This window comes from Mycteria americana, chromosome 19, assembly GCF_035582795.1.
Source record: "Mycteria americana isolate JAX WOST 10 ecotype Jacksonville Zoo and Gardens chromosome 19, USCA_MyAme_1.0, whole genome shotgun sequence".
Taxonomy (NCBI): domain Eukaryota; kingdom Metazoa; phylum Chordata; class Aves; order Ciconiiformes; family Ciconiidae; genus Mycteria; species Mycteria americana.
In genome coordinates this window covers 2,369,302-2,380,692 of record NC_134383.1, presented here as the reverse complement: position 1 = coordinate 2,380,692, position 11,391 = coordinate 2,369,302, and the positions used below count along the sequence as shown (strand labels likewise).

Here is an 11,391-nt window from a genome sequence, read left to right as displayed (position 1 = left end):
CCTTGTCATGTTGTGTAACTCAGGGCCAGGTCAGGCTCAGAAAGAAACCTCTGCTTTCTTTCACCTCCCACCTTTGCATTATGCCCTGGATGGAGGAACTGTTTTTTCTCTGTCATAACCTCTGAGTTGCTGCTGTATTCCTAACAATATACAGCAAAGGGTCTGAAGAAGGCAGAAGCCCCCACTCAAACAGCCCACTGCTTTGTCTTAATTTTCTGACTATCTTGATAGACCAGTTAGCAGCAGTTCACAAAGGCTGCCATGTGTAAAGCTTGCAAGGGAGAAAATGGAAACTAAGATGACCGTTACCTTCCCTTGGTGGCAATGCGCTCTGAAGGGAAGAGAGTATCGGTGCTTAGGGCAGTGGCTTTGGCTGAAATGTGTAAAGCAGAAGAGAGGAGTAAAACCAACTAGTAACATGTAGGCCCAATGAAGGGATGTAATTTCACCCCCATTGCATAAAGATTGCCTTCAGTGAACCCCACAAAGTAGATGCAAACACTCACAGAAGCTGTACTTGTAGTGCTTTTCTCTGTACACTAACGGTGCCCTCAAATAAAACCTTGTGAAGTTTCTTCCTTTCTTTCCCTGGCCTCACCAGACCCATGGCCAACTTTGTGCTATGCCACAAGAGGCAACAGCTGCAACCCTGACACACACCTTATTATGTCACATAGGTAACATAATACGCTACATGTCTTGTAGACATTCATGACACATCTCCACCATGCTCCTGCTTAAACAGCATAGCTGGATACAGCTCTGATGGCTATCATTTCCTGCCTTCCTCCTAATTCAATCAGTATGAAACATGTAGAACTCCATTATGGCCTTGATATCCCTTTGCCCTCAAGTTGAGCAGATCAAACTCAAACACCCTCTCATATGCTTGCTTCTTCATCCAGGCTCCTACAGTTCTTGAACTCTGAGGTGTAGGTGGATAGGTGTGTTGAGGGAAGCCCTCTATAGCAGTTCACGTGCAGGCTCTGCCTTTAAGGACACTGTGAAAAGTGAAGGCTTCCATGAGAATGGACTCCCCCCTGCCTTAAGGACTTTTTATATTGCTTCATTGTGAGAAGCCTGGAGAATGTTCTGAGTCACTTCCTTGAGCAAAAATGAGCCCTTTTGCCCTAGGGTTTGAAGGAAAGCCCTTGCTTTCTATTTGCAAACTTGCTTTGGTTTTTTTTTTTTGACTCTTGATGTTCCTGAGGCCAGCTCAGACAGAACAGAACCAAATCAGACCTGGCTCACTCTACCCAAACAACCCAGCTTTATCTCCTCTCTGACCTTTCTTCACCTTCCTTACAGGTCTTGGGAAAAGACAAGGGAGAGAAACAAGAATTGTACACCAGGGCTGCAGCACTGTGAGAAGGCAGAGGGAGAGGCTCATGCCAAAGCTGATCTCACAAAGCCACTAGATGGCAAATACCTCCCATTGCTGGTGCTCCAGCCCTGCCAACCGGCTGCCTCCTTTACTGCAGCCGGCCCCCTGTCTGTAACTTGCCATGTCAGCCAGTGGAATTGCCCTCCTGTAGCCTGTCACCCACAGGGGGAGGGAGCAACCCCCAACGAGGTCACATCCCCAGGACTGGAAGCTGAATGATGCTAAGGAAGTGCTTAATGACGGCGGGTAGAGTTCTGTCACCGTTGCTGCTCTTTTTTAAACTTTTTTTCTTGGTGAGGTGGGAAGGGGAAAGGCAGTGTCAGAGGTTCATGTGCAACCCTGTGTTAATTGCAACCAGCCAGAGTACCCAAGGCAGGGCTGTAGATCAATAGTGCAGGGGAAGAAAGATGCCCTGCAGTGGGAAGTCCGTGCTGTGTTTATAAAGCTGTACTCCAACAGCATGCAATCCTAGCCCCTGCCTGTGTTGTGTGTACACAGGCTGTACTCCACTACCTTAAGAGCTGTTTTTTCTCCTGTTCCTGTTATACAAAACTCAGAGATCCTGCTCTGAGGCTTGGAGTTTTGCCACTCTGACAAACTGGCAGGTACACTCTGTTATCCTTGGGGTGCCAAGAATTTCCAGGAATTAAGGGAACATGCTGAAGCAGTTACCTCCATTCAAACCCCTGCAGCACCGAGAAATCCAGGTTCTACCCCCTCTCCCAAAGCTTTCTGAAAATCACCACACTTTATGGATTCCTCTGCTTGAACTCTGTGAATGTTATTACCAGAGTGCACTCCTTCAAGTCTGTCAGGTTCATAACCATCCCAGAGGTCAAATTAGTTTGCCAGGAGTGAAAGTGAATCAACAGGCCTGGCAGCCCCTTCCTGTGACTGGTGCAGGGAAGGACTGCTGTGTACACTTACTTTATCTAAACCATCTCAAATCAGGCACATGACCAGGGAGCAGGGCATTCTCAAAGGTTTAACAATAGCTCCTCAGATACCACAGTGCTGTGGAGTGGACAGAGCTCAGTTATTTTAGGTGGGTAGAGATTAGATCCATGAAGTTTTCTCAGTCCCTTCAGGTGAGTATTGCTTTGTGAACTGCTTCTCTTTGGATTGCTGTGTAAACACCTTACAAGTGCATTCAGAGCCTTCAGGCTTTCCTTTGGCAGACCCACCCCTGTGCACTGATGCATTTATAAACACACTTCTTGCAATTGTCATAATATAAGAAAACAAAAGCAAGTCAAACTGTTGGCCCGCGGGCCAAAACATTGATAATATTACCTCTACAGGACAAATGAGAGGATGAAATGCCTTGAAAGAGGAACATCAATGAAAAGATAAAAGGCAGGATGCACAAATATCAGGTTTGATCCGGTTCTGCAACAAACCCCAGTCCCACCCTGTAGAAAGATCCTCTGCTGTCTGAGCTTGTGTTGTTTCACTGATGTGTTTTTTTCGGTGCATGTCTCAACTCAGTCTGTTCCCGGGCCTCACATCCCCCAGCCCAGCAGCCGAGATAATGCAAATGAGGAACTTTGATGTAGTTCCTGATAGTTTTTGTGTATGTTCTCTAAAGCAGAATTTGAACTAAGCTGAAAGGTTAGCTCATTGGTGCTCCACAGCATCACTTCTCTCTGTACCTTTGTACCAAGCCCACTTGGACACAGATGAACAACAGCGATTTGAACTGGAAAATGCAATGCATGTTTTTCAGACTCACATTCCATCCTTCAGAGCTGATCCTTCTCTCCCCTGGAAGCCCATGTAGAAATGTTTTAACACCTGCTTCTTATCCTCATGGTGATTCCTGTGATTTTGATTACTGTTCTCAGAGAGCTTCCAGTTTCCTGCATCACTCAGTGATTTAGTGAAAAGTGAGCTAGTAAGCAGCTGGTGTAGGAAACCATTTGCTACAGCAGATCACACCGATGGTCCGTTGGGGCCTTTGTCATACCTCTGGATTTGGTAGGGCTGACACAGTGGCTCTTAACAGCCTTTTTTATTTTCTCTCTGTATCGCTAGCTCATACAAGATCGCAGTATGTGTGCAGGAGTTCTACAAGGCCAAGTGCAAGGTCCTGCATGTGGGTTGGGGCAATCCCAAACACAAATACAGGCTGGGCGGAGAATGGATTGAGAGCAGCCCTGAGGAGAAGGACTTGGGGGTGTTGGTTGATGAGAACTGGCAACGTGCGCTTGCAGCCCAAAAAGCCAACCGTATCCTGGCCTGCATCAAAAGAAGCGTGACCAGCAGGTTGAGGGAGGCGATTCTCCCCCTCTGCTCCAGTCTTGTGAGACCCTACCTGGAGCACTGCTTCCAGCTGTGGGGCCCCCAACATAAGAAGGACACGGACCTGTTGGAGTGAGTCCAGAGGAGGGCCACAAAGATGATCAGAGGGCTGGAGCTTCTCTCCTATGAAGACAGGCTGAAAGAGCTGGGGTTGTCCAGCCTGGAGAAGAGAAGGCTCTGGGGAGACCTTACAGCAGCCTTCCAGTACCTGCAGGGGGCCTACGAGAAAGCTGGAGAGGGCCTTTTTACAAGGGCACGTAGTGATAGGACAAGGGATAACAGTTTTAAACTGAAAGAGGGTAGTTTTAGATTACATGTTAGGAAGAAATTCTTCCCTATGAGGGTGGTGAGGCAGTGGAACAGCTTGCCCAGAGAAGGCGTGGATGCCCCCTCCCTGGAAGCGCTCAAGGCCAGGTTGGGTGGGGCTTTGAGCAACCTGGTCTGGTGGAAGGTGTCCCTGCCCATGGCAGGGGGTTGGAACTAGATGATCTTTAAGGTCCCTTCCAACCCAAACCATTCTATGCTTCCCTGCTTCTATGAGACAAGGAGGAGCAGCCGAGCTGTGGCATTGAACCAAACAGGCATTTTACCCACTTTGCGCGTCAGCGCAAGGCGAGGGCAGGCTCCTGCGGCCGCAGGCCGCGGCGGGCCGAAGGGAGACCCCGCCGTAGTGTCCGAGGGGAACAGTCCGAGGAGCTGAGCCCTGCGCCCGAGGGAACAGGCGGGCGCCTCGGCTAGGACCGCGCAGACGGGGCACCCGCTGAGGCTCAGGCACCTCCGCGGCGGGCGGCCGTGCACCCGCCGGCGCTGGGCGAGCGGCTCCCGCAGGCGGCGCTGCCGAGCCGCCGCTCAGCCCCGGGGCCCGGATGGAGCCGGCCACGCACGCACGCACGCACCGCCCGCCGCGGCCCTGCTATGGCACCGCCTGCAGCCCGGCTGGCGCGGCTGTCCCGCACCGTCTCCTTCAGCGCCTGCCACCGGCTGCACAGGTGAGCGGCCCCGGGACGCCCGACCCCGCCGCCCCGGGACGCGGGGACACCCGCGGGGGGGCCGCGGCAGCCCGGCTCCCCCTAGCCCTGGGGGCCGTCCGCGATGGAAAGGCAGAAAGGCCTCGCAGAGCTGCGGGGCGTTTGCGTTAGCGCAGTGCAAGTGACCTTTCCGGAGCCGGGCGCACGGAGGCGGGGGCCGAGCTCAGCCGGTGTGCGTGTATGCGTGCCTGCTGTCGAGAGCTTCCCGGTTCTCTTTGTTTTAGTCCGGTTTCTGCAGCCGGTAGTAGCCAATCCGGATTTTAGACATCAGTGCTTAACTAGGTTTAACGAGAACTGAAGTTTTGTTTTTAAATGGGATGAGTTATGCTTGCAGTTTGTAAGCAACTCACTGTGTCACCTTTTTCTCAAAATTTACATAGTCCTAAAGAGTGCCTTGACCTGAAATATTCCTCAGAGCAGGCACTTGAATTCATTCCAAGGAAAGCTTCAGAGAGGGAAATCATCCTTTATACTTCTTGGAGAAGCTCCATAAGCTTTGTTAGTTAAGAATAATATGCCTCGTTTGCGCCAGGCACTTCCTCCTAGGAGCCCAAGTGACTTTGCCATATTCATAGGTGAATAGCTGTTAGTGTTTATACAGCAGTGGTATTAGGCAGCTGTTATGAAACCTGCATATATAAATACAAAACCACAGCAAAGAACCCCCGTTGTCAGCAACATCTTCTCATGGGGCAAATACTCCTCTGGTTCTGTTTGTGCCTCCTGAGTAGGAAAAGCTAGTGGGCTAAATTTGGGGGAGTGAATAGATGGAAGAGCTAGAAAGCAATCACAGTTGAAGTGAAGCCAGGAACGCCTGTAATGGATCCTGAACTGCCATGTTTCTATTTCTCACAGTAAATCACTGAGTGATGAAGAAAACCTGAAGCTGTTTGGGAAATGCAACAGTCCAAATGGCCATGGACACAACTATAAAGGTAAGGAGTTGACTTCCATGCTTACACATGTAGTCATGGACAGAGGCTGCTCTCAGGCAGGCTGGTTTGAATGCAGAATAACCCATGGGAGAGCTGGGCCAGTCATGTGTCTCAGCAGTCTGGTATAGCTCGTAGTGGCTGGTTTTGGGGTTTTTTAGAATTAGAAGGAATCCTCAGCAGCAGGGGGGTTGAATCATGGCGTGGATTTGCAAGCTATATAGTTAAATAGATAATATATATCTCAAAATGTCACTTCATGAATCAAATCTACATGTTTATAATCTGCAAAATCATTGTGTTTTGAATGAATATTTTCCTAAGCAAAAGACTTGCAATTTAAACAGCCCGTAAACTTTATTTGAACGTTGTTTTCGCAACGTTCTTCTCCTACCATCTCTACCCTATGCATGTAGAATCAGATCTCTCCGGTTATTAGGCTGGCTCCCTGTTTAGCACTGTGTATTGTAGGTACCCTGAAACCTCTGCTACAGAGCTACTAGCTTTACCAGGGAAGACAGATGGACAGATTGCTGGACTGAAGGTCTGTCCCTCATTTTAAAGCTGACTTACAGGCACAACAGTTCTTGCTTTCTCATATAAGAAGGATGTTACACTGTAAAAAAGATTGCTGGAAAGCTAGGGAGATGCCTCTCAAAACTGTTCCTTGGGGGGCAGGAGAGAGAGAGTGAGAAAAAGAGCATGAAGGGGCTTTTCCACCCCAGAGGAGAATCACAACCAGGCTCAAATCGGTGTGTTTCTATTTTTGTGAGTTCCCCAGTGAGCTGTGATTCTGTTCTCAGCTCCTGGGGTTAGTGGGAAGGAATGATGAGCTTATAAGGATGATGTTTCCAAGTGTTTGTCTCTTTTGTTGAAAGGACTTCTGGGTTGAAATGAAACCTTGCAGTAATTCTAGTTCTTAGAGAGTTGGTGGCCACTTAGAATCATAGAATCATAGAATGCTTTGGATTGGAAGGGACCTTTACACGTCATCTAGTCCAACTTCCCTGCAAGAGCAGGGACATCTTTAACTAGATCAGGTTGCTCAGAGCCCCATCCAGCCTGACCTTGAATGTTTCCAGGGATGGGGCCTCCACTACCTCTCTGGGCAACCTGTGCCAGTGCCTCACCACCCTCATTGTAAAAAATGTCTTTCTTAAATGCAGTCTAAATCTGCCCTCCCTTAGTTTAAAACCATTGCTCCTTGTCCTGTCACAGTAGGCCTTGCTATAAAAAGTCTGTCCCCATCTTTCCTATAGGCCCCCTTTAAGTACTGGAAGGCTGCTATAAGGTCTCCCCGCAGTCTTCTCTTCTCCAGGCTGAACAAGCTGAACTCTCTCAGCCTGTCCTTATAGGAGAGGTGCTCCAGCCCTCAGATCATTTTCGTGGCCCTCCTCTGGACTCGCTCCAGCAGCTCCATGTCCTTCTTGTGGTGAGGGCTCCAGAGCTGGACGCAGAGTAGAGGGGCAGAATCACCTCCCTCAACCTGCTGGTCATGCTTCTTTGGATGCAGGCCAGGATACAGTTGGCCTTCTGGGCTGCGAGTGCACATCGTTGGCTCATGTCCAGCTTTTCGTCCATCAGTACCGCCAAGTCCTTTTCTGCAGGGCTGCTCTTGATCACATCATCCCCCAGCCTGTATTGAAACCGAGGATTGCCCTGACCCAGGTGTAGGACCCTGCACTTGGCCTTGTTGAACCTCATGAGGTTCACACAGGCCCACTTCTCCAGCTTGTCTAGGTCCCTCTGGATGACATCCCATCTTTCTGGTGTGTCAACTGCACCACTCAGCTTGGTGTCATCTGCAAACTTGCTGAGGGTGCACTCGATCTCGCTGTCAATGTGATTGATGAAAATATTGAACAGCATTGGTCCCAGTACGGACCCCTGAGGGATACCACTTGTCACTGATCTCCATCTGGACATTGAGCCGTTGACCGCCACCCTCTGGATGTGACCATCCAACCAATTCCTTATCCACTGAACAGTCCACCCATCAAATCCTTATCTCTCCAGTTTAGAGAGAACGATGTTGTGGGGGACTGTGTCAAAGGCTTTACAGAAGTCCAGATAGATGACATCCATTGCTTTTTCCTTGTCCACTGATGTGGTAACTCTATCGTAGAAAGCCACTAGGTTGGTCAGGCAGGACTTGCACTTCATCCCTTACTTTCCTTCTCTGGTATTCTGTGATGTGAGAAGACTTACAAGCTGACCCCACATCTTATGATCTCTGGTGTCTGGTGATTGTATGGGAACCTAGCATGTCTGCATTGTCCAGAAGACTGCTGATCAAGAGGCTCTGATCTTGAGCATGCAGGGCATAGGCTGTCATAGGGAGTAGGTACTTGAGAAGTTATCTGGTCTTATCTCTGCCTGCAAGGGGCACTTCAGGGATAGTGGTGTGTCTCTGGGCATCAGACCTTGGAGAGTGACTTCTTTGATGAGCTGGGTCACTCTGAGTCATTATTCTTTATGGAGTGGATACTCATTTTATAAAAACAGTCCCACTTTTAAGTGCTGGGAAGCCTGCACCAGTCCTTGTGGATTAGTGATGAATGGGTTGTCTGTCCCAATCAGTAGTGTACTTTGCTGTTAGGGTCATGGTGTCATGGTGTCATCGTGACCTGATATTTTCTTTTTTTCAGTTATAGTCACTGTGCGTGGAGAGGTAAGTGCAATCAACATTTTTTTTCCATTCCTTAGGGTGGCAGGATAGATGGGTCCCTGTCTTCCACAGTACTAGCTCAATTGCTAGGTTTCCCACGGTGTTTGTGGAAACTCTGTACACGTCACTATAGAAGAAGGTTTTCCGTAATCACTGTCCTATTCACCTTGCTTCTAACAAGGATTTGCAGGTGACCATATTTAATCCAAGGTTTGTAATCATCCTCTGGGCACATAACTTAGTCTGCCAGAGCCTCACTGCAGAATATATAGGCTCAGGTCAGATCTGTGGGGCACCTTTGGATGACTACTGAGCCACAGGGAGGCTTAGCACTTCCAGTAACTGATTCTCTCTGTTGTTTTACCAAGGTATTTTGCTGCAAATATAAAAGGAAATTCTGCTTTTGCAGTTGTTTTTCACCCTTCATCCTGTCATTATTCTGTGTATTCTGCAGAGCGAGTTGTTTAGATAGCACTTTGGTTTTGGTGTTTTTGGAACAACTTTTTGAAGATTTCCAGTTCATAGGAAAGGGGGTTTCTGTTCAGATCTGAAACTAAAAATTTGAAGCCTCTTCCTTCTACATTCCCCAAATATGCTGTGAACTACACAACCTGATTTTGTTCCTGGAGCTGTGCCTTCTCCAGATGGGAGGATGCCCTGAGCTCAGGCTGGTCTCTGTTTTGTCCCTGGTTGTTCAGCCCAGCAGTTTAATGCCTGTTTTCCTGCTTATGGTCATGCTAGATTGTTGATTGAAGACTGAGTGTTTCAGGTTTTCCTTCCTGGTGTCAGCTTTTATGAGAGAGTGGAACCACTGGAGTTGTTTGTATGCTGTATCTAGCCTTTGGGAACATCACAGGAGTAGAGTTGGAACTCAGTGTGTGAAGGTGGAAAGATATTTTTCTTGTGGCTCAGACGTCCTGAGCGCACAGATATTCACAGGCTCATGGCAGCCTTGGTAATAAGGATGTGTAGCTAGGCTACTAATCTCCCTTTTGTTTTCCCTGCAGATTGACCCAGTCTCAGGAATGGTTATAAACCTGACAGACCTGAAAGAATATATGCAGGTAATAGCACTGTTTTCCTACACATTCCCTGGGAGAATTGGTTAGAGCTTAGCAATTTGTCTAGTACCAGGGTGGAGACATGGTGAGTTGATGATGGTAGGAAATAAAGAAGAAATTAAGGAATGATTTATGACTGAAATGCTTTAGCACTGTGATGTGAAGCAGTACCGTGTCTCCAGCTAGGAAGTTAACAGGTGGATGGATGTAGGGCTCTTATCCTTTTTTTACATAGTGTTGCCTTGCTCCAGTCCCATTTGCATGGTAATTTGAACCCCAACTCCACGGACCAACTGGGACGAGATTGTCACTGTTTTCTTTCTGCAGGAGGCAATCATGGGACCGCTTGACCACAAAAACCTGGATAAGGATGTGCCATACTTTGCTGAGGTTGTGAGGTGGGTGATGGGAACTCCTCGTGACATTGGTTGCAGGGTCAAGGAACAGTCTTCATACCTGTGAGAGCAGCCTTGATACCTGGGTGTGTAACACACCTGTGACACACTGTTGTGCATGTTAGGTGCTGGGTGCCCTGCCTGCCTTCCAGCCCTGCTGCCATGCAGCCTGCCTCACTGTGCTGGGCCGGGTGCAGGCCTGCTGGGGCAGCTGCCGTCCCACATATCCAGGAAGGCACCACTTGCTCGCACCTGAGGAGCCCTTTGCAGACTGGCACTCGTCACATGAGCCTGCTCTGTGGACAGCTTGGGGAGACAGATACGACCTGTTAATTAGACCTTGTTTTATCCATGTTTGCTGGCAATGGTTCAAGGCCCACTTACATTCAGGGTGTCATCATGTGAAAGCTGCCCACGTGGTTCCCTGTGGCCTTTAGCATCCCTCCTTGGCCCGTTCTGGGTACAGCCTCAAATATCATTGCTGTCAGTTCTGAATCTGCTTGTGTTTTACTCTTAGCACCACAGAGAACGTCGCAGTATTCATCTGGGAAAACCTTAAGAAGCTCCTGCCCATGGGAACTCTTTATAAAGTCAAAGTGTATGAAACGGACCAGAACATTGTCGTTTATAAAGGAGAAGAAACAATCTCTGAGAAGTGAAGTGAGCTGAAGCTCAGTTGGTCAGAAACTGTGCTGCATAATCAGATCAGTGGATTACTTCAACCCTGCTCACTCAGATTTCTTCCACCTAGACATTGGTTATGTATTAAATAAGGACAAATACAGATGTTTCACAAGAATTCTTGCAGCAATCTAGCAATTCCGGTTCTCAGAATGTGTTGATTTGTCTGCTTTTTCTCAAGACATTCCTGTTTTGCAAACCCAAACCACCAAGCTGATGTGAAATCTACAATTGTGTCATGTTAAATAAAGCAGGTTTCTGGAGAGGAGATGGCCTGGCAAAGACGGCCTGGCAAAATGTGTGTCCTGTCCAGTCACGGAAGGCTTTGATTTTTCTCTAATTAAACATTGGATTCATATATGATTTCTAGTAACCTGGGCTTTGGTTTTGTTTTGCTTCTTGATCAAATAGAGAAACATTCTTGAGAATGAGAACTGCATGATTCTCTTTTTTTCAGTCGTGTCATCCCCGTCCCCGTCCGTCCCCCCCGTCCCCCCCCCCGCTACAGGCTCATTTCTTCTTGTGGCTAGCAGGTATTTCCCTGAATAAGGAACTGGTATAGTGAGCAATATAGTTGTTTACACAGCAATTCCCAATCCAAACTGCAGAGCTAAAGAGAACAGTATGTTGTTGAGAAATAGCATGGGAAGCTGAGGAGACTGCAAAGTTGGAACATCTCAGCCCCAGCGGTGTCAGAGTGCCCTGATGCGTGGGTGAAAGTGGAAGCAGGTGAGAATAAACCCTTAAATACTGGTTATCCAGCTGGTGTCCCAAAGATGCCACTCTTGTGAAGTTTTGCTGAGAGAATGCTTTTCATCTTAGAAAATTCTGGCAGATTTTGTCTCATTGTAGTGCAAGTACTCTCTTAGATACCCTGTGGTACTGTGTCAGCTCAGGGCAAGTACAGACATAGAGACATAATCCTCACCTTGCTGAGGAGT

At 48.3% G+C, this 11,391-nt stretch overlaps 1 protein-coding gene across 1 annotated transcript; it reads left to right on the top strand.

Annotated features, from left to right (window-relative positions):
- Window positions 1-4,554: 4,554 nt before the first annotated feature.
- PTS (6-pyruvoyltetrahydropterin synthase) lies at window positions 4,555-10,851 on the top strand. The gene is made up of 6 exons (XM_075521285.1): window positions 4,555-4,674; window positions 5,569-5,648; window positions 8,294-8,316; window positions 9,321-9,377; window positions 9,702-9,772; window positions 10,287-10,851. The coding sequence occupies exons 1-6, from the start codon at window positions 4,601-4,603 to the stop codon at window positions 10,426-10,428; spliced, it is 447 nt and encodes a 148-aa protein (XP_075377400.1). The 5' UTR covers window positions 4,555-4,600; the 3' UTR covers window positions 10,429-10,851.
- Window positions 10,852-11,391: the final 540 nt, after the last annotated feature.